This window comes from Epinephelus fuscoguttatus, linkage group LG1 (assembly GCF_011397635.1).
Source record: "Epinephelus fuscoguttatus linkage group LG1, E.fuscoguttatus.final_Chr_v1".
Classification (NCBI taxonomy): Eukaryota; Metazoa; Chordata; class Actinopteri; order Perciformes; family Serranidae; genus Epinephelus; species Epinephelus fuscoguttatus.
This window is the reverse complement of record NC_064752.1, coordinates 23,473,207-23,496,217: the sequence shown is the minus strand read 5'-3', so window position 1 is coordinate 23,496,217 and position 23,011 is coordinate 23,473,207. Positions and strand designations below refer to the sequence as shown.

General features: G+C 43.3%; 1 protein-coding gene across 3 annotated transcripts in view; it reads left to right on the top strand.

Annotated features, from left to right (window-relative positions):
- sema3fa (sema domain, immunoglobulin domain (Ig), short basic domain, secreted, (semaphorin) 3Fa) overlaps positions 1 to 23,011 on the top strand; it is a 70,997-nt gene that overhangs the window by 21,274 nt on the left and 26,712 nt on the right. For 2 of the 3 annotated variants that reach the window (XM_049580296.1, XM_049580288.1), the window contains exons 3-6: positions 16,923 to 17,083; positions 17,168 to 17,230; positions 20,275 to 20,394; positions 21,872 to 21,961. In XM_049580296.1, coding sequence (XP_049436253.1) covers positions 16,923 to 17,083; positions 17,168 to 17,230; positions 20,275 to 20,394; positions 21,872 to 21,961 — 434 coding nt within the window. The remainder of the gene's footprint in view (positions 1 to 16,922; positions 17,084 to 17,167; positions 17,231 to 20,274; positions 20,395 to 21,871; positions 21,962 to 23,011) is intronic. The other variant, XM_049580305.1, reaches the window with a different exon arrangement.

The window sequence follows — 23,011 nt, the reverse complement described above, 5'->3', positions numbered from 1 at the left end:
ATTTTCTGTGAAGCCCCCCTCATTTTTAAGTAATGCAGGCTATCCCTGCTGGGAAACCACCATCACATGCAACATTCCTCTGGTCACATACTGAAGTTAATGCTTCCCTTTTTTTCAGAGGATGCTTGAGTAAACATAACTCCAAAGTTGATGGCACCAAGGTGGTCTAAGCTGACTGTTGCCCTTTGAGATTCCACTTCAGTGCTGCACCTGTTTGCTGTTTTTTTTGCAGCTGCATGATGTACGTCCTTCTTCACACCTCAGCTATCACCGTGTCAAATTATCACAGTGACCCTTTGACCTAGAAATGAAACAGGTGGCATATGGTGATGGAGTTGCAAAAATAAGAACAAAACAGAAATGAAAAGTATGGAATGGAATATTTAGCATGTTGCGATGCGAAAGCTTAAAGCAGTGTATGATTAAGTGGCATCTAGGGGTGACGATGCAGATTGCAACCAGCTGAAACTTCTCCCATGTGCCTTCTGGATGGGATTCCTTCAGCGTTTATTGTTCAGGTGGTTTTTATTGTGAGCTGAATCATCCACAGAGCAGTGGTGTAGTGGTAGTTGATGAGGCAGATGTACACCTAGATGGGTAGGTTACCAGGAAAAATAAGTTGGTGAAGTCTCTTCCTCTTCAAAACGAGCAGACCTGGTGATTTTAATCAGTTAAAAGACTGAGCAGTTTCACATTATAAATCAGTGTTTCTCTGATGCTTTTTGGCTCATCGCAGACAGCCAGCTAGCCCAGCACTTGATAATGTGTGCTCACCTTTTCTCTCTGCTAACTTAAGATCCAGACATTCAGGGGGTTTTTAGCAGGAGCCGAATTATCCGCAGAGGTTTCCTCCTCTTCAAAACAAACAGACCCAGTGATTGAAACCAGTTAAAACACTTAATAAAGCCAGTCAAGTTAAAAATCAGTGTTTTTCCAGTGCTGTTTGGCTTGTCGCGATGGGGCTACTAATTACTGTGGGCGCAAGACATGAATGACCCTTTCCAGAGCCAGTGTTTGGTATGTCTGTTCTGGAGTACTATAGAAACAAGGCGGCACAACATGGAAATCTCCACGGATGAGGACCTGCTCCCCACATAGACATAAACAGCTCATTCTAATTACTGAAAACACAGTGATGCTTATTTTCAGGTGATTTTACCTTTAAGAAAACACACATATTATATCATATTCCATTTCTGCCACTATGTCCCTCTAAATCCTACACCCTCGACCTTTAAAGATTCATGCATCATTGCAACAACGATATGACTTGCTAATGTTCCCTTACTGCAGTCATTACAGTTCAAATATGTTCCCTAACCAAACTATTTCCATAACAATGGTCCATAGCTTTTCTTTCTGCCACCTCTTCCCCACTTCAGCCCCTTCTCCTTCTGCTCCAACTCCCGCCATTCCCACTACCATCATCTCCCATCATACAGCCACTCTTCCACTCAGAAAAGATGAATGCCCTTGACTGACGGTCGTCATCCCCCACTCTGTTTTCTCCACTCCTCTGCTCTCTTTTATGCCAAACATACAGACAGACAGCAAATGGACAAGTTAACATGGACTCTGTGTCACTCACAGCTTCCAGTCCGCTTTTTCTCACCAGTTGGTCTCCCTACTCTCTTTTCTTCCCACAGCTCTCACCAAACTTTCCTGCTGTGTTTCATTGAATGTTTGGATCAAATCTCTCTGTGTGTTCATGGGTCTTTCATGTGGGTGTATTGGCATGAGGCTGTATTAAATGTCATGCTTGCAAATGTACAAAAATAAAAACCGTTAACTGTTGATGGAGGCACATCGGATGATGGCTGTGATGAAAGAGGCAGTGGGATGCTCTCTTCAGCAGTCTGGTCACAGTATCGGTTTGCACACTTGACCATGAAAATCATCACGCAACCAAAGAATCACGCAAGGACAGACTCAGAGACATACAGATACAGCTGCTGCCTGTTCTGTGAACGAGTCAGTGATAGAGGACAATTAGTGTAAGCACAGCCAGTGTTGGGCCCGATCCCCAAGAAGTAAAACGCTAGCAAATAACATCTCACATTTGTGGGGCTCAAGCTGCTCTCCGAGGCCATAACATAATATTGTTTCTGGGCTGCTCCCAAGTAATAACAGCTCAGGAGTTACCTGCAATAACTTGTCAGGGAATATCTGTGTTTTTTTGTTGGAGAAATTACTCGAGAATCGTCTGCGTACGGTGCTGGTTAATTTATTTTTCTTAGACAAGCTTGTGGTTGCAGAGCTTAAGAGACTGTAAAGGCAGAGTTTGTGCTCCGAGTGTAATTACCTTCAGAATTATCTGCTGAGGTCAATGCCATATTGATCTGTTGGTTCACTGGTGCACAATCGGCCACTAATGGAATGGATTACTGGAGGAATGTTGTGTTTGATTTGTTTGCAAAGAACTTCTCTGTAGGGAGTGTTTTTTTGAAAAATCTTGACCTTCTGCCTTCATATAAGTGTCAGTCAACCTGTGTGTATCTGTAGTACTGCTGAAGTATGAAGTGTGTTTCGCCAGAAATGATAACACAGGACTTATGGTTTGTTCACACCAAATGTGAAGCAAGTGTTTCATGCAGCGAGATTACAAGTCAACGCAGAGACACAGTAGATGCAAATTCACTCCGGGCAAAATTTGTGTCAACCACCTGAAAAGCAGACAAAAATATCTGCGCTTTTTAAATGCTCCCAGGGTGGTGAAGATGGAGAAGAAATGTTCCGAAGTTTAGTTCAATGTACAGTTCAAGTAATTGTTCAGTTGTTAAACCTGTAAAGCTGAAAACTTAGGGGAAACACTGATGTTAGTATTCGAACATTTGCCAATTAGCACTGAAGCCGAACCACAGAAGTTGATGGGAGTGTTATTAATTTTGCAGTTTTTTGGTCATAAATCAAAGTAATGAACATTCCAACCTGATGATAGTGCTAGAAGGAAAGTTAAGGGATACCTGAAGGTATTACAATTCATCCTGAAGGTAGCATGAATGTCTAAATTCAATTTTGTGATAATCCATCCAATAGTTCTTGGGCAATTTCACTAAAACCCTAAATGTGAACCTCATCATAGTGCTTGAGTTCGGGAATCACCCTGTTTTCATTAGTGTACATCCTCTGGGAACCATGAATGTCTGTGCAAAATTTTGTCTCAATCCATCTAGTAGTCGTTGGCATATATCACAGGGTAAGTACAACCATGCAACCAATTTGACCTTCTCATGGCAGTATCAAGAAAAGTCAGGGGATCACCAAAGTTACTAAAATTCATCCTCTAGTGACCACGAATGTCTGGACCGAATTTTGTGGGAATCCATCTTATAGTCATTGAGATATTCCAGTCTTGATTAATGTGGTGGACCAACCTACAGACAGCTGGTCCAAGGAGGACATTGATGTCTTATGGTTATGCATGCCTGCCTCAGTCTTTGTGGCAAAACTCCCACTCGCTGTTAACGGAGCACAAAGCCTGTCAGACAAATAAGCAGGTCCTCGCTGCAGGCTCAGACTCCGACACCCCATCTGAGGACCATGCCACGCTGCTCAACAACCAGCCGCCTGATTGTTGAGCATTATCTGGTTGTCCCCTGCTTGTCATAAGGCATTAGTGCACGAGGCTCAACTCGGGATCTGCGCTGACACGTACCTGGTTGGGGGTGACCCTGCCTTTGTCTAGCAGCCACGTTGGGTCAAGTGGATGTGTGCAGCAGCAGAGCAGTATTATGTCGACCGTGAAGAGGCAGATGGGCTTCTGGCACTTGCCCATTGGTGGCTTGTGGTGTGATAACGCCACAGACACTGGTGACCCCGGAGCTCGACTAGCTGCCCTGGCTGGGCACATTTCTAGTCACATCACAAACCTCTAATTGACCATCGCATTTCACAGCCAGTATAGGATAAGGCATATACAAGGCATGTCCTGAGCAATTCAAAGCATTTGACAAAGACACCACATTTTCCATTAGCACATTTAATCCAACGCCAGCCGAGTTTATTGAGTGCATTTCCATCCAACTGTTTTAATGCATGTTTGCAAAAAAAACAGAACTTTATGTCTCTTGACTAACTTTAAAAAGAATTGCCCCTTCTCTCCAGGTGGCCTGTTAGCTCAAGACATGTACTACAAAACACCCCCAGGTCAGCTCCAGCCAGTGGCCTTTGTTGCTTGTCATCCCATCTCTGTCTCCAGGGCAGCTGACAATAACGCCACATGGTGTGTGTGCACAGAGGAGACAAAGTCATTCATTAAAATAACATAAATTCCATCGTAGCTCGGAACAATCAATGAAATGCCCTGAGAGTTACTGGTCTATGCGCAACAACATTTCGAAGGAAGCATAACTGTTGAATCTCAGTAGACGTGACTTGTAGCGGTGCATGTCGAAGCCTTTATTCATGCTAGAGTTAAATGCTTTTAATGGATTAAGCACAAGCCAGACAGTCATAGGAAAATATATCATCACTGAACACGTCATGCACGCATTTCCCCCATCGCCCTGCTTCTTCCACCTGCGGCATGCTGGGTGTTAAAGAAAGGAGCGTGTGTTATCTCAATAGGTTGGTATGCAGACAGGGGCTAGTGGATACTGGCAGGATCAGACAAGCTGAGGAAGAGGAAAGGTGTCAGAGGAGGCTAGGTGATAAATCAAAACAGCATTAACCAGGCATAGAGAGGGAGATTTAAGATATGTGGGGATGCTGTGCTCTTTTTGATGGAGCTGCGTGCATGGCTTAAAGAATCCTTACAATGTTCTGGATGGTGTGCGAGGCTGGCAGAAATGCTCAAACAAATCTGAAGAGGTTGATGCAGGACAGGAGGGTGATAAATGATTGTTGTGATATTTGTTTCCTCGTCACTCCTCACTGAGAGATAATTCAATTTTGTTTTGGAAAATAAGGGAAGGTGCATCTTTGGTTATCGGACTTTGGCCATCGTCCGCTGTAAATAAAATCATCCAAATGAATGGTTGATTGCGAAACGGAAGAAAATGTTTTGCCCTGTTTAATTTTTAGAGAGCTTTGGTCTTAACTGCAGTCTCATCTACGTATCAGATGATGTGCAGACTTATCTGGACAAGTCGTGCTTGGAGGATTGAACTTTTACACATAAAAGCACAGTGGTGTCCTTACTTACTTACAGTTTCCTTTACTCCATCTTCACATTGCTGGGACCATAGAGATTATCCAGATCAGCTGCATCACTGTCTGGAATAGGAAGTGCACTTCCTCTGACTACTCATTCAAAACAATACGCCTGCCAAATTAAAATGCGTAATTTATAGGGGTATAATCATTCTGAAACCGAGACTGAAACAGTGGCACAAACTTCTAAGGTTTCATTGTGGTTCTGTCGTCTGTGTTACGCCCCCGCCATGACCCACAATTCACGGGCTGGGCTGGTTCGGGTAAGCTTGCTAAAATGTATCAAGGGTTACGGCGAGTAGGTCAGACAGTGGCAAAGCAGCATTCTGAGTAAGTTAGTTACGAATAACCTACAGAAACATTGCTGAAAATAGTCCACCCTCAACCTTCTCTTCCCTTTTCTCTATCCGTCACTCTTTCACTCTAAGACAGACAGCAGTTGTGCTACTATGGTGCATAAAGTTGGCAGTTTGTGGGTCGGGTCCGGTTTGTGTGGTTGATTAATGGGTATTTTTGCAGTTGGGTGGTGCAGATGGGCTCTCATAATGGGTTAGGCAGGTGAGGGTATTGAAGAACCCTGACCTGCAGATCACTAGTGGGAATGTTTGTTGGTCAGCAATGTAGACTGGTTTATCTTTCTTATTCTGATACTGCTATGGTTGCGATTTAGTAAGGTTTAGGTACAAAAAGGCTTGGCCAGGGTTAGGTAAACATCTTGGTCATGGTTAAAAGACATTGAATGTCTCTGATGTCAAAGTCCAGCAATCTGTTGACCCATCCATCCACCCCAACTGCCTCCCTCTGCAGACTTTGTGGCTTTATAACAACATCCTATAACACTACTTTCTCATTTACTTAGAGCCATAATTCCCATGGCTGGTTTTTGGGCATTTGCTCCAACGATATTCTGTCCAGGGTGTCCACCATAAATGCTACATTGGCGTTGCACTCACCCCTCCCACCCACATCCCATCAGGGAGATGATTTCCAGAGCATCTGAACCAGTACCACCAGGTCATAGTTCCTTCCCAAAGGCCATTAGAGTCCTCAGCACTCCCCTTCATCATCGTTTGAACTTGACTCTTAACAGGCCTGGTCTGAACAACAACAACATGTGTCATTCTGTGCATCTGTGGCATTTACAAAAATAGAGAGCCAATTAGGGCCACAACTAATGTTTATTTTCATTATCAATTAACTCTTTTGTCAATAAAATATCAGAAAATAGTAGTAATCAGGTTAGAATACTGCTTATTTGCTTATTTGACCTTTACAAGTAGTGAAAAGGGAACACTCTTAAATTGAAGTATGTGCTGTTACATGTGAATTTAGTTGTTGGATATAAAACAGCGCTGACCGCCAAATCTTGCTTCCTCATTACTCCTTCCAACCCTCTCCTCTCTGGGGGTAAACATGATTCTTGAGACCTTGTCTCTCCTCTAATTCCACTCCTGCCCCCTCTACCTAAGCTGGCAGCTGAGATCTCAATCAGTGTTTTTGTGTACTTGGGCACACAATCATGGCATTTTGTCCTCCGTCCAACTCATGATTACAATACCCATTGGAGAGCCTCTCAGTGCCTTTGTGAGCTGTGTTTTTTGCCCCTTCAGCAGCAGTTGAGAGGATCTCTGCTGCTCTGTGTTGGCTGCACAGAAGCGCTCTCCCAGAGTTCGACTCAGAGTTTCCATGGCTCTCTCCTGCCTGCTTTGATAAATGGACGTTCTTAGGTTCGCTGTCAGGCTCCTCTCCCTCTGGGACTCCTCCCTTCATTCTCACTCCTCCACCATGCCATTTGCTGTTGTGGGTGAAAAATGACCTCAGGGAATATAGTGGATTCTCAGTGCTGGACCGGAGAGTGGAACACCCAAAGAGGGTAGAGGTGGCAGTTGTCCCCAGTGGACCCTGAGTCAACACTTGCTGCTAATGGTCTCTCTAAATTCGCCTCCTAATTACCCCTCTCTTATTGCCCCCAGCTAGCAACACACTGGCCGTGACCTTGATAGACAAAGTCGCAAGTGGGCATGCTTAAAATGATGCCTTTCAGTTCTGGTTAAAATCAAGGGGACGAGAACTGATTTATCGACAGCTTGGCTCAGGAACTACGCAGATTATAACTCTCCCAATAGAACAGGATTAGGCAAAATTCAATAAATAAGAATGAACAGACTCCTCACAGAAAGCATTATGCATCTGGGTGTGTGTTGGTGCAGCTGACAGAGAGGGAGACTATTTGTTCTGAGTGCCAGGTCAGAGGTCGGCCAGGGAGTGGAGGGTTTTTCACTCATTCACACCAGCACTGTCTCATTATTCAGCCCTTTCCATAATCCCTCTAACCTGTGTTGTCACCGCTGACCACCGCCGCCGCCTTGACCAGCTCGCTGCAAGCGACAGCACAGCTACAACAACAAACACAGCTTCATCATCATTACAGCGGCTTGCAGCATCTACACCACCCCAAATCCCACACACACAAACACTTGTGCATACAACGGCCAGCCACGGGCCCAGACAGCACCTTGGGATAGAGCATTTTATAAACAATGTACGAAGCCAACCAGTGTTTTTCATGCTTTCCAAAATCCAGAGATTAGTGTTGTTGAGGAAGAGGGGCAGGCAGACCTGAACACGGATTTCCTAAGAGGCACAGCTTTATAGTGTTTACAACTCAGTGTAAATATGGATGTCTCATTTTCCTTGGCACCTCAAGTTTTATTTCCTGTGAAATGTGAATGTGTGCTTAAGAAGTATACATTTTCTGCAGCTTGAATGCATCGCTTTTTTGTCATTTTCTCAGGCAACAACAGTTATCATATCTCAAGTATTTTATTTGCTGTATTTTGCTTTAAACAACATCAGCTCCAGCAGTGTTCCTCCCTCTTTTCAGACATTTCTTAGAAGCTGCATTTTTCCAATCTCCCCCTATTCTCCTCCTCTCCTCACACTATCCCACCCCAGTACCCCGAGTATCATGACCACCCTGCTTTCTCCTACCCCAACTTGGAGCAGGCACCCGGCCTGACCCCTCCCAGAGATAATCCTGATTATGCCGAAGTGTGTAAGGAGGCCAGGGATGAGCTTTCACCCCAGACCCCTGGTGTCCTTTAACCTTTCACCTGCGGCCCTGCAGGGCTATTGAGGGCAGCTGTCTGTGGCAGTGTGTGCTGAGGGAAAATGCATTCATAGTATTCATGTGAGACACCTCAGGCTTTTGGTAGTCAAACTGCATTGGTTTTGGCAGGGTTTAAGTGAATGTTTGTCTCTGTTTCTTCACTGGTCTTCGTTTGATCTTCGTCATTGTTTTGTATAATAGATGAAAGAGCTGGAATCACATTTAAAAAAAAAAAAAAAAACCTTGCACATATCTTGTATTTCCCCTCACTGCATGTAATCTCACTGTATCCACCTCTGATTACTGAATACACGGTAAAACATGAACATAAGGAAGGTTGGGTTTGCAGACCAGAGACAACTGGCAAAACTAAATGACCTTTCTTGTCAGTCGAACCAGAGTTCCCCCCTCTGCTCCCTTGTGCTTTAATTAACCTTTCCTGTCATCCGAAACAGCAGAAATAGATTTGTTATAATCTCTCGTTGCCACTCAGGAAGCAAACTCACTACTTAAATCAATCTGTCTCTGCGCTTGATTTGTGCAGTGGGAGACAGGTGTCCCTGATTTGATGTGAGGATCAAGAATGCTCTACTTCTATTCCTATGTACACACACACACAGAGACACAGACACACACACACTGTGTTTCAGTGGCAGACAAGCGTGAAGAGCATCTGAGTGACAGCATCCGGAAGCTCAGAGATAAGACGTAATCTGGTGCCAATTATTTGTCCTTGACAGGCACAGGTAAGCAGCAATCAGCTCCAGTGACATGTGTTCTGAGTCAATAGTCCTGGCCCCAGTGGGTGGTGAGAGGCTGATTATGAGGTGCTGAACGGAGGCAAACACAAAGCTGCGACAGGTTGGGCTGATAAGGCTTCCCGTTGCTTTTCAGGCCCTCTGATATCTGCAATGACCTCTTCGTCCTGTGTGCTCACAGTTACAGAGATACACTGGTGTCAGACACTCAGTATGCGGTTGGGATTTGCGCTGAACACACATATTTTCAATGCTTTATTGTATGCATTTACAGTACACCAATGAGTCCAAAAGTCCTCATACCTAAACAACTGAGGTGTAAGGTCTTTAGACAACTTTAGACAACTTGAACTTCATTGATGCGGTTAGGGAAAGATTGTAATTATGGTTTAAGTGGTACTTTGATATTTTGGGAAATACGCTTGTTCATTTTCATGCAGAGAGTCAGATAAGAAGATCAAGACCACTCTTGTGTAAAACTCAGAACCCATCGGTAATCGATCTGAGTCCATTCAGCCATTTGGAGGACCGGGCAGTATTTCAAGGGTTCTGGTGTGCCAGTGGATATCTGGGCCATGACTTCCTCTTACCTGGGCCAGCCATTGTTTACAGTCTGATTAGCAGCTTGAGACATGAGAATGAAGTGGGTCCACATCCAGACAACATTTCAGTTAGTCTTTGTAAACACATATCTGTATAAAAAAAGCTAAGTTGCCATCAGACAATAGCCAGTGGGATCCAAGCGCTTTGGCCAGTGTGTTCTGCCTCTATTGCTCTCCACATGGATTGTTTACCTGCTGTTCAAACATGATTTGTTGATACTACAAGGACTACAGACTGACACCAGAATGCTTTCAATTCCAAAAATCTTATCCCATTGCCTACAGATCTGCATCCATATGATGATATCTCTTCAAAGAGATTACTCTTGTGTGTGTATGGATCTAGAATCCAGAAACTTAGTATACTTGGCTCAGTATAAAAGCAACTGTCAATGTCCAAGGGTTCAGTTAAAATGAACTCAGGTCCATTAGCACGGTTAGTATGGCTCGTTAGGGCTGGTGTGAAAGCTGTCAACTGAACCCTGATGCAGACCAAACAGCCGAACTGAGACTGCTCCAAAAGGTGGGTCTTGGTCTGCTTCCAAACAGGCTCTGGTGTGGTTTGTTTGTGTTGTGAAAGAAAACTTTTATGACAGCAGATAGGCAATTTTAACATGATTTCAACAGCTAACCAATAATAAATCAGTCTGCTGATGGTGAAATCTGTCCGAGATCTCATGATTGATCCTGATAAAGGCCATGTCTAGCTCATAATCTGTTGATGCTAATACATACAGGTAACCATGGTAACACATGCACATCAGTGAGGGTATTTCCCCTAATTAAAAAGCTGTTAAAACTGCCATTATTTTATTTGACTGTGTGCTTTGTGTTCATTAGGTCCATTAAAGGGTGTGACAGTGATCTCACAGTATTAAGCCCCAAATCATTACTGTACAAGATGACGTCTTTTCATCCTGTCTCTATGTGAGTCACTGTTCATAACAAAGAACATAGATATAAACACTTTATAAGCATTACAATGTTGCTGCATAAACATATGTCAGTCAGTCTGTGATTTCCCCACATGGGTCCTGACGATGCAGGATGACGAACACCAAAACTGTCCAGTCAATGAGTTACCCGTCATTTGGCATTTTGCAAAAAGTCAGTCTGAACAGGAACCAAATTTTTGGTGTAGTGGCCTCCTCCCTGTAAAACCCATCTTGTCTTTTTTTACATTTATGTTTGTGTGCATATTAAACAAATGAGATACAGTAAGTTGCATGAGTCAATTGATGAGCGTTAGAGATACCAGTAGACTTTTGAGAGATCCAGGCTGTCTGTTTTCCCCTGCTTCAAGCTATTATGCTGAGCTAGGCTAATCACCTCCTGGCTTTTGCTCCATACTGTACAGACATGAGAGTAGTATTGGTCTAACAGTCTAATTCCTGGTAATGAGTGAATAGGCGTGTTTGCCAAAATGTTGACCTATTTCTTTAAGGTTTGGAAAACAACACTATCGTAGTTAAAGACTTCAGGTTTGGCTGTTAGTACATCAAATGAGACTGAGGTCAACTATGTTTATGTCACACACTTTATTGATCTAATCAATCAACCTGACCTCCCTCTTAACAATTTTCCAATGATATAACAAGGTCAGGTTACCTCTACGTTTACTACGGACAAACAGTCATTACTTGCACCATGAGGCCTCTTGTTGATTGGATAGATTGAATCTGTATTCTGTTGGGGACAGTCCTGATATATAAGCTATATGTGTCCCTCACTTGATAAAGAAAATCCACACAGGGACACATCTGTGCACGCATGACTGCAGACAAGCTGCAGCAAGGTGGGGCCACACCTCTATTTTATGAGAATGTGAGCATGAGTAGATCGGGGAATTCAGACAACATGCCGGGGATGCCTGGGCAGGTATGTGGGTTTTTCTGCGGCTTGCTTCCTCAGACTCCCCCCGTCTCTTTCACCCATAACACACACACACACACACACACACACACACACAGTGATGGGAAAGAAGGGGAGATCTGCAGGGCTGATAGTGGTTTGAAAAGAAGTGGCAGCGGTGTCTAAGCGCTCTCAACATCTCCTTACAGATCCAAAACAGAGGTCCCTTATGTCCCTTTAAGAGTGACCCAGGAAAACCACGCCAAGGTACAAATCTTGGCTGAGAGGGGCTACATACTTTGGCTGCGAAACAAAGCCGAGAGTGACCACAGTGCAGAGGGATCACATCAACAGGTGGACAGACTACAGGCTCAGTTTACCAGCAGATGTCATTCATATTCTGGGGCAGTGGCAGGAACAGACTGGGTTTTGTCCAACAAAAAAAAAAAAAAGATCTTCGACAAACCGAAGACAATCCCACATGCACTTACTAAAACGAAAAGGACAATTACTTCTGTCTGCCTCTGTGTCTGGTAGTGATTACAAAGACCTTGCTGGGAAACTCAGTGATATACACCAGATCCTGTGGTCTTTAGAGACAGACACTTGTACCCTATCATTGCTGAATTTACCAGCTGGTTATAAATTCAACCATTTAACACGATGTCAAGGCTGTGTTTTGTTTTATAACATTTGTCTTGGCTTCAGAGGCATGCCCAATTTAGGCTGAGCTGTAATGCACAGGAATGCTTCTGAGAGCCTGAATTTGTGCTGACAATAGAGCATATGAGCGCTTTGAGGTGGACTGTTATCATACCTTACTCCTTATCTCACCACGCCACAGGCATTATTTCAAAGAAAATGTGTTTTAGCATGTCTCATCTCGCTAAGTGTAGCATTTCTGCTGAGTGCAAGATTGCCCGTTCGTTTTCACAGATCAAAATGGCACGATGAACAGAGTTAATGTGCAATATAGCTATAAAAGAATCATTGTATTGTAGCTGAAGGGATGTGGAGTCTTTATGTAGGCATTAAACGTGCGTTTGAATGACTCCCGTGTGCTGTAAATGCAGTCCTGGTTAACTCACGGTTCCCGCCCATTATGTCTCATACATTATGACCTCCTACAATGCAATTTTGTGTAGTTTAAATACAGGGCGTCGAACAAAAAAAACCATGCTGTGATGGGGCTAAGCGTGTGCATACACGCATCACCCACTGACCTTGCTCTTTAGATTACCAATGCATTACCAGTAGTTGTGAGAGATGCAGACCATCATGAAAAGATTGCTTCGTTTTTATGTAATTTTCGCCAAACATCTTTTTCCATTATGTGTCAGTGGTCTCTCAGCAGCAATTAGATTTTGAAAAGGCAGGAACGGTGCATTTCTAATGTGGTTGTTGAATGATTTAGTCGTTCAAACCATAATTGGATATAATTTGCTGCAAATTTTCAGAAACAAGGTAATTATCCTATTTTGAAAGTGTCTCACGGTTTATTTTGATGTAATTTAGAACCTGGTGGTGTGTTTCATTTTTTATTTTGTTAACTGCAAAGAAAGGTTTTATGAGAAGGGGGTCACTGCTGCAAAATAATCTTCTCAAATTGAAAATTATTTCATGTTTGTTAGTATTCAGTTTTGATAAAGAGTTTAGTTTGGACCTCACTTACTGCTGGGTTTTTTTTATCCTATATGAAATGTGGATCATTCAGGTCATTTTTTTTCCAGGATGACATCAGGTCTGCTTCAAAGCTGATATATGTTGATCCAGTGATGCTGACTGGAACTAGACCAGAGGAGAGGGAGAGAGATGAAAGGCTGTCAGACAATCAAAGTCAGTTGCTGCTCACTGATAATGTGATTTGATTAATGTTTATTAGTAATGTGGGAGGTTATCTGTCTGTCTGCCTGTCTCGTCTGTCTGAACTTTTGGGTGACCCAACTGCTGTCAGACTTGTGACAGCCAGTCACCACCAGCAGGCTCCCATTCAGATGCCCCTGAGTGTGAATCTGAGTGCAGAGGTGATAAATGTGGGATGTCAGCTGGTGACGTCTGGTGTCCCTGAAGCTCCAGTATCGTTGGACTGCCGGGCCTGCCAGGGCAGCTAGCTGGCTGAGTGTGGGTGGTTGACAAGCAGACAAGGATGGAAAACGAGACGGGACGATTATGGAGAAAGAATGGAGATGTCCTGTTTCAGGATGTTCTCTATGTCTGTGTGTGTGTGTGCTGTTTTTGCATGAGCATACATGTTTAACATAGGGCATGCAGTTGGGCTGTGATTCATCATAATGTTGCTGTCACCGCCTGCACCCATGCCCTACTTTACTGTACTCCTGCATGTGCTCTGATCTGGGGTTGGGTGACGTAATCAATATCAACCAGGGCTGTCAAGGGATTAAAAAAAATAATTAATTACATGCTCTGTGATGAATTAATCAAAAGTAATCACATACATCAACTTTTGCTGTGAAAGTATTTTCAGAAATTCAATTCAAATGAATTTCGGCAGATGTGTCGTAGTAAAGTTGCTGTATTTTGGACACAGTTGTCGCCTTGTTCTCTCATACTGAAACTGGTGTAGTCAGTCGGTCTGAGGTAGACTTACTTAGTTTGCATCTGAACGCCTGGTTGAGCGTGGCTTGACGAAGCTGGCTGCTAGCGCTAGCATCAGAGGCTGTGCTAGCTCGGACCTGTGGGCTCATTGCTAAATGCTTTGCGTTGAGGTGATATTTCAAGCTTGTAGTACTCCAATGGTATGAAAATTTCTAACTTCACAAATAGCCGAGAACAGTGCTCCTATCAACAGTTTCATTTGGGCATTTTTAAATGTAAATGTTCCAATAATGGGGCCAAGCAGCAATGTCTCGTCTGCCTCCGTCATGTGACAAAGCCACTGTGGCCTTCAATGTCACACCGGGTCAAAAGGCACCACGGAACAGCATTCATTTTTTCAACGTGCTTAACGTACTTCCTCTGTGATTAATTAATCAAAATTAATGTGCTATTTTGACAGCCCTAATATCAACTAAAGTCAGATCCTGAAAATTTTAGTTTTGAATGATTTTTGTGACACCTTCATTCCTGGTGGTATCAACAAGTGTGGTTTACTGTATTATAGCAAGCACTTCTTGAGCAGCGACTGTCAGAAACAGAAGAGCGACTTTTTAACAAAGAAGTCAGACAATGATTGGCCACTTTCCAACAGCTGAAAATGACCATGTCTTGTGTTGTGGTGGAATTTTTGATTAATGATCGCTTTCAGTGTTAACAGCCATGACAAATACATTGCATTTCCTGTGACTGTTTCATGATAAAAGCCACCCCATGTTTTGCTAGTTGAGTGCTTTCAATGTGAACTAGCAGCAGTGGGAAAAGTTAGCAGTAACATCATACAGTACACAATACAGTGAACAGTGAGGCTGATATTAAATGAGATAAAATGACAAACAGTAAAGCTGCATGCATGTATTGATTGTATGTAGACAATTGTAAGTAATATGAATCCTGCATGGGAATGGCGGACTCCGCCACTAACAATGACATACACTATAAAGAGAGGGAATTAGAGAATTTAAAATCCATTGAATGGATATTGCTGAAAAAGTTCTGGCCGAAAATAGCGCCAAAAATGTAGTTTGATTTTTATGAAAATTTTAAGGATGACAGCTTTAAATCTTGAAAATTGTTTTCAATGCATTTAAGCAGACAGAAAAAACTTGTGTTAAACAAACTTCATATGTGAGTAATATTCATGGTATTTAATTTTATATTTAAATATATGCACAGCATTCTGTAAAACAGTACGCTGATATGTTTGTATCACCACAATCTGTTTCTACTGAAAGTATATAAATACCCAGGCTTACTACAATTCTCTGTCTGTGACAGTGACAGTATTAAGGCGTATGTGTGTTTGGAGGCAACTTATAAGAATTACACGGGTGACAGCCATGTCTATTCCTATTTACTACCTTATCCACCCGACTGCGTGCTGTGATGCTGCAGTGTGACGGCAGCATTTCACAGTTCCTGAAGGAGCTCAGAACACAAGCAGCTGAGAAGCTTTCTGGCAGAGGATTCATGTCAGTATTTCAAAATGTCCTGCGCAGGTGGGAACATCACACTGCCTTTTATTACCAGCAAAGTAACAAGACATTCTGCTTTCTGCGGGTCAAGGAAAGCTGTTTTAGAGAGTCTTTCTCAGCGTCAGAGTCTCAGACTTGGCCGAGGAGAACAGTAGGGGTGTTTGTCTGGTCCCATTGAAGTGGAACATGAACAGGTCCTCTATCTGGTCCTCTAGTTTTCTCTGCAAATAGAACAGCACAAGTGCAGGCTCAACTTTCTCAAGCTCCACTTTCCCAAGCGTACTTTTGAAAGAGAGCAAGAGAAAGAGTGAAAGAGCTGCTATCAGATTCTCTTACAGCTCGGGAGGTAATGGGAGGACCAGGAGAAAAAGCTGCTTTCTGTACACCAGATCTCCACTTATCTCCCCTCACACCCCGAGTGTAACCTAAACTCACACTCGCACACCAGCAATCTGCCCCGAGCAGTATGTGAGCCATTTGAGAGAAGTTTTATGTCAGAATAGTTTTCACAGTGATATGGAGAAAAGGATGCGGCAGTATTATGTGTGATACGATGTGTGACTAAGCCGGGGAGTGGTCGGCATCTTCACTGCTGCGGTTGAAATGGAGAGTTACAAGAAGAGATTGAGGTGAAGGCCAGCATCTCCACCACAGCTCGATAGAATCCAAAAAAAAGGTGATGGAACGGGTCAGACTGCCAGGTCCTGAACATTATCTGCTATTTGGCTTTTTTAATGGAAGCCTTATCATGTGATGGTGCAGCTCAGGATACCAGTAACGATGAAGCATAGAGGGATCCAGTGTGAAAAGACCAGCAGAGGCCAAAACGGACGGTCATTTAGAGTTTTCTTGACACCTTAATGCTGCTATACATCAGGGAGTGATTTATTGTTTGTCTGTTGCCATTCAGCTCTGGCTCTTGTAAGATTTACTGTGCACATCCTTGCTTTTGTCAGACCTGCCATAACCAGATTTGGCCCATCCATAACCCCATAATGGCAGGGTGTAATTGCAGCACTGGCGAAAAAATGCAGCTTCTGTAAATTAATTTAAGGGAGTCTGAGGGAAGATTTGGCACACCATTAGCATACTGTGTGTGTGTGTGTGTGTGCGCGCGCGGTGTGGTTTAGATTTGCAAAGTAAACAGAGAGAAGATCACCTCTAAGTACACAGAAAGAATGAAATAACTTTGGCAAACCAAAGGGCATCTCTGTGCCAAAAAAACGAGCAGCCTACACACTTCTCCAGCGACCATGTCTGTGGTTTGTGTTTCCCAGTTGCATCGTATGTTTTCCTACTACAGCATTATAGACACAGCTTGAAGAAAAAACATTTATTTCTCCGCTCTTTTTTGCCTTTTCAGAGTTAAAGTCCACCGGCACCGCTCACCACTTCTCCTTCTTGCTGAACTCGACTGACTATCGGATTCTTCGCATGGACGAGGACCACGACCGCATGTATGTGGGCAGCAAAGATTACATCCTCTCTCTGGACTTGCACGACATCAACAAGGAGCCACTCATAGTAAGAAATGTGCCACACAAACAATAACGTTGGCAGAGCTCCGCACAGGTTTACATCTAACCAGCTTGTTGATGTCTCCATCAGATCCACTGGCCTGTTGCCCCACAGAGGAAGACTGAGTGTGTGCTGTCAGGGAAAGACACAAATGTAAGTACTCAAATAACGTGATATGAAGTTAAAGGACCCGTTTGCGAGTCACTTGCAGTCCATTCAGAATGGACCCGTGAACCACTTTTGGACCACGACCCACCAGTTGGGAACCACTGCTCTACGAGATTGTGCTCAATGTTATTTATTTATTAGTGTTTTCTGACATTTTATGGAATAAACCAGGAGTCTGTGCTCACAAGATGAGTCCATATGAAAGCCCCTTCTTGTGTTACTCACAACCTCAGAAGGAGAAATTTTCAGACAGCTCTGAGTTCACAAATTGAAGTTTACGAGGTCCATTTGAATGCAGCATGAACCCCAGATTGGTTCACATGGCACCTTGTATGGTTGCCTCAGCCACTGGTGTATGAATCTGTGTGTGGATGTGACATTTAGTGTCTAGAAGTCTAGAAAGGCACTGTAGAAGTACAAGACAATTTACCAATTTAGGATCATTTGGTACCTTAACTTTAACATTTTTTGGATTTGGGATTCATAGCTAGCCAAGCTGAGGAGATTTAAGACAAGCCTCACTGTTAAGGTTTGGCGAAATTTAGAGGAGAAGGCACCAGGCCATGGATGTATGACACACACTTTAGTTGACGAAATGTTGAAACTTTTTTTGTCTATCCAGTGTAAAGGCTACACATTTTCACAGTTGGAGAATGTTAATTCACTTTAGTTGTGCAGCAATAATAAATGAAAATTAAAATGACAAAAAAAATCACCATTACTCATTTCCATATAATTTTTTGTCAGAGCCACAGGGAGCTACTGGAGAGGGGTAAAAGAGTCACATGCAGGTCCGGAGCCGCAGGTTGCCTACCCCTGCTAAATGATTAATCAACTAGCCAAAAAAATAATGGACAGATTAATGAATAATAAAAGCAATCATGAGTTGCAGCCCTAATTTCAAGTCCCATGCTGGTGACCTCCTGAATATTTTGTACATTTTAATACAAGCAATTCATCAACCCCCAAGACCAAATGCTGTAGGAGCAACAGACCCCCCAGCGTACCAGCTAATGAAAACACAGCTGTAAACCGGCGTCCCTTTTGACATGCTGCACATTTAAACATCATTTGATCTGGTGATACCCTTGTGTTAAAAATCACCAGCGTGTTTTCAGCTTGTCTTTTTGGGCAACACTCAGGATTTGAATATGGCACTGAGGTCAGTGGAGGACATTTTTAAAGCTCCTTCGAATGTGTGACTTGCTGTGAAGCTCTTATTTACTGTCTCTGCATCCCTGATTGCTGATTGCGTACAGCTGCCACCAATTAAGCCCTCGCAGGAACTTGGAACGTGTGACATTCAGTCGTCTCTGTTAGGAGCTGAAAACACATTCCGTGCACCACCCCACGTACCTCATACATATTAAAAATATTTCTAATTTTCTTTTAACATAATCTAATTTTCTTTTTTGCATGATAATTATTTTTACCCTGTGTTGTCCAGGCAGGCAGACAAAATGTATCCGCCACTGTCTGAAGTGTTAATACGATTCAGACGTTCAAACACAGCCACCGCCGGCGCAGCCCCCGCAAGGAAACTCATCATTGAAATTCATATAAAAACCAGATCCTTCTCTTTTGATTTTGTTCACACATTCTGACCCCCCCCCCGAAACACACACACGTACACACTCGTCTCGCCCGTGTGAGGGGTGAGCGCCGGCAGGAGCGGTGAGTAGCGACTGGGTGATGAGGCTCTGGCTAATAACCCTGCTCCCCCCTGCTGGTAGAGAGCGCAGGATGCTGTTTATCCAACTGGAATGTTCATTTATGCGTGTTTGGTGACCCGCGCCTCTCACCGCCTCTGGCTACATCGCATTGGCCTCTGTATGTTCCTGTGTGCGTGTGTGAGCCTCTGTTTATGTGTATGTGTGTGTGTCAGAGGTGGGTTTGATATTTCATCACTAAAATAAGAAATAAAATTGGCTACCGGGAGACATCTTGGCAATCGCGGCTCGCTCTTTAGGGAATGACAGATGATGACAATTCAAAAGCAATTCAGAGGGGATGTCGGTTCAGGCAGGAGGTCAAAGGCAATCATCCCCACTGTGCTCTCTGTGGGGGAGCACAACTGTGCGCTGAATAATACACACAGGCCCACATGCGTAAACACACACACACAAAAACACATCCTCTCAAACCTCTGACTTGTGCATCTGTCGTGTTGCTAAGATCTGCCAAAATGCCTCATCCCCCATCCTGCATACAATCTTTTTTTTTTATGCTTGGTACATCCTTTCTTTTTGCCAGCTGTCACTAGCAGCCGACATGACGGACAAATCTGAACAGATATCATCAGCCTGTACATTTCTGTAGTTGATGAGTTTTGATTTGGGTGGATTGAGCCCAGGAAGGCAGACAGCTGGTTGGACAAATAGAGATTAGAAAGCTGCAGACCTCGAAAGTGCAGAGCCGCTCTCGGCAGCAGCACCTCTTTGTCTGCATTCCAAAAAGAAAAAGTGTTGTGCTCGTCTAAATTCGCAGCACTTGGACGATTAAAATTTAAACCAAACCACATCAGTGGTGAGATTTTAAAAAGCTCACAACAACAGGCACGTTTTTATGTCTTCTACAAAAACCCTAATTGGATTTTCGAATCTCTATTTTCTAAAAACCACAATTTTCCCTCAACAGTCTTGTTTGGTCTAACCAAAATGTTTTTCAGTTGTCGAGTCTGACAGAACATTGAATTGCATCTGCCCTCGTTCCCCATAGCAAACACACTTCACAGCTGAGATACACTGCTTTCCTCGGTTTCTGCCACACTGTTATATGGTGTTTGGAAACATTTTTCCCTCTGACAGTGTGGTCTGATGTGAAGCCTGGGCCAGGCCAACACAGAGCCAGGGAACAGAGCTGCCAAACACAAGCCAGCCAACAACGGAAATGATAGATGTGATGGTTTTAAGCCAGACAGAGGGGTTATTAACCATCAGTGGGACATTATGTATTATGTAACCCTATTTTTCTCCATTGCATTTTGTTACCTAAGTTTCTAATCCTGTTAGCTTTTTGCTCTCCCACAGGGAGAATGTGGAAACTTCATCCGTCTGATCGAGCCGTGGAACCGGACCCACCTGTATGTGTGCGGAACAGGCGCGTACAACCCCATCTGCACCTACGTGGACCGAGGACGCAGGTCACAGGTAACCAAAGACGCGGCCGGGCAGCCGTGGAGACATTTTGACCTTTACTCTTCGCTTCTTTTGAGGAGCATATGTGTCAATCAATCTCGGGTTAGAGATTCTCCTTCTCCTCTCGCTCCTCGGTTTCATGGGCTCTGCTTCTCTTCCATCATTTTCTGCCGCTTACTTTTCATCGATTCGTGCTGTTTCACGCTCTGGAAGACTCGAAGATAAAAGCTCATGGCCAGTTCTATCTAGAGCTCTATTGTTATCGCAGTATTGCTGTTGTTGAGGCACCTAACTGCCACCTCTTAGAGATGGTTGAGACGCCAATCTTCTCTTACCACAGGGAATAGCATGTTGACAGTATATCTATAGCAAATACCCTTCCTTGTAGGCTCCCCCCTCACCTGTTTATACACAGCAGAGCCTGTGGCCTGTCTCTCTCTCTGCCTGAGAGCCACTGAAAGGCCATCATTACTGATGGAGCGTCTCATCCATCATCAGCCTTGTAGCTCAGCCCTCCCTCCATCCCTCCCTCGCTCTCAGCACGACGGCCACGCAGAGCTGCAGCAGCTGCCGGCCCCGGCTACAGTCCGCACACTTACATTCACCACTCTGCCTGTTTAGTCTCACTGTTCAAATGGAGGGTTCGGATTTCAATGTAAAGGTCAGTCCAGCCTCTTGTCATTCGCTTCTCCCCCCCGAGGCCCAAATGCTATGTTACTTCACACTATAAAGATTTTCTCCGGCGAGAGCGTCGGTGTAAACAGAAACCAATTGTTCTGAAATTCTTCCGCTTGGTACACAGAGGGCTTCACACATTTTCAGTCCTCAATTGAGTCTCAACTTTTTCCCTCAGCTGATAACTTTTCCTTTAAGTGCATCACTCTTCCGGCTCTCTCTGATGCTGTCTCAGAGCGCCTTTTGCAGGATTTGTGTCAACCTGTCGAGTCCTACAAAAAAACACCGACACACTCTGGGAAGAACCCAAACTAGGCTGTTTAATTTAGGAGCGTGATTCAGTAATTGCTAATAACAATCTCACTTGATGAAATCTTACTATCTATATTCCTGTATTTGTTTTAATTATTTCTATCCTTCTTTATTCGATATGCTGGTTTTAATGTGGTTTTTAAAATTGTTGCTTGTCTCATCTTGTTGCATTTCCTTCTCTGTTTTCTTTCCTGGCACTGCATGGTTCATGCACGGAGTTTGCAGCTGTGTTTGCATGAATCTCATCCAACATGGTTACTAAATGATGAATGTCACCCACCAGGCTCTCTTCACTTTACTTTGACCTCAACTTTGACATTTTTCTTCACTTTTTTTTTAAGAGTTGCTCATCTTCGTCACGTCTACATGTTTTTACCGGTTCTTCGTTTTTGCACTTTTCCTTTTTTCCTCTTCTGTTAATGTTATCAAGTTAAATTCACGTTGTTCTGGGCTGTCGAATGACGTAATGAGGCGGCGCACTGTGCCATGTCTCTTGTTTTAGGGGTCCCACTACCTTCAGGCACCCCAATCTGGAGGGAGAACAAGTCGGGCAGCAGACTTCAGCACTACATCAGAGCCTTTGGAGGCGAAGGTGGGCTGGAGGGAGTTTTGTAAAGGCTCTTAGGTTTGGTGCCCACCTGGAGTACTTTTTCTTTTTCTTCTGTCTGAAAAGAAACTGTTTTTTACAGATCTTGGATGTTCCCATACAATTTTTCCTTCATGAAAGTGATTCTAATACTTAAACTTGCATATCGGTATCGATCCAGTGTAAAATATTGCAGGATTGCTGACTGATTGCTAATGACTAACACTACACTATTAGATCAGTCCTCCTTTGCCACTCTAAAACAGTAATTACCAGTGGCTACACGGTGCAGCTTTTGTAGGCTATTGTTTCAGAGTAGCAAAGAATTGATTTCCAGGAAAACTGCTGTTCTTTCCAGGTGTGAAACTACTTTAAAGTTAATAAGTAAGTAAGGTAATTACGTGGTATTGGATCGGTGCATAGATTTGCACACTCACCAATTCCCAATCCAACATTTTAGGCAATATCAGAGGTATGTTGGATACTGGTATTGGTATCTGAACAATTCTATGGAGCAACAAAATCAGCTCACTGAACTGCAGAATCTCCAAAAAGTATTAAAAAATATATATATATTAGTGTTTCTGTTTTTTTTGTTTTTTTTTTGCAAATATAGAAAACAAGCTTCCCTCCAATAACACTCAACACAAAAGAATGCTTTGTAAATGTGCCTTTCCCTGAAAACACATTTTCTCCATTAGATTCTTACTGAGCGATGGACTCCAACGTGAATATAAAATTTTCTTCCTGTGTCGGAACAATTTTTTTCCCCACATGATAAATTTCTGTATTTGCGGGGAGGGTTTTGTGTTTTGTTTTGCATAGGTTTGAGATGGGTGGATCTTAATTTCCAGAAGGTCATGTCACATACTTTCATGCACCAATCTAAGTTTAGCAAAAGTACTAAAAAAATTCAATAGATTATAATGATGCTTATTCAGCCCAAAGTTCGGCATAAGGTTGGGTATTCCCCCTTTTATTGGCACTGGGTGGAAAAAGATCATGCGAATCGGATGGCCCGTGTTGGATGATAAATATATTAAAATAAAATTATAA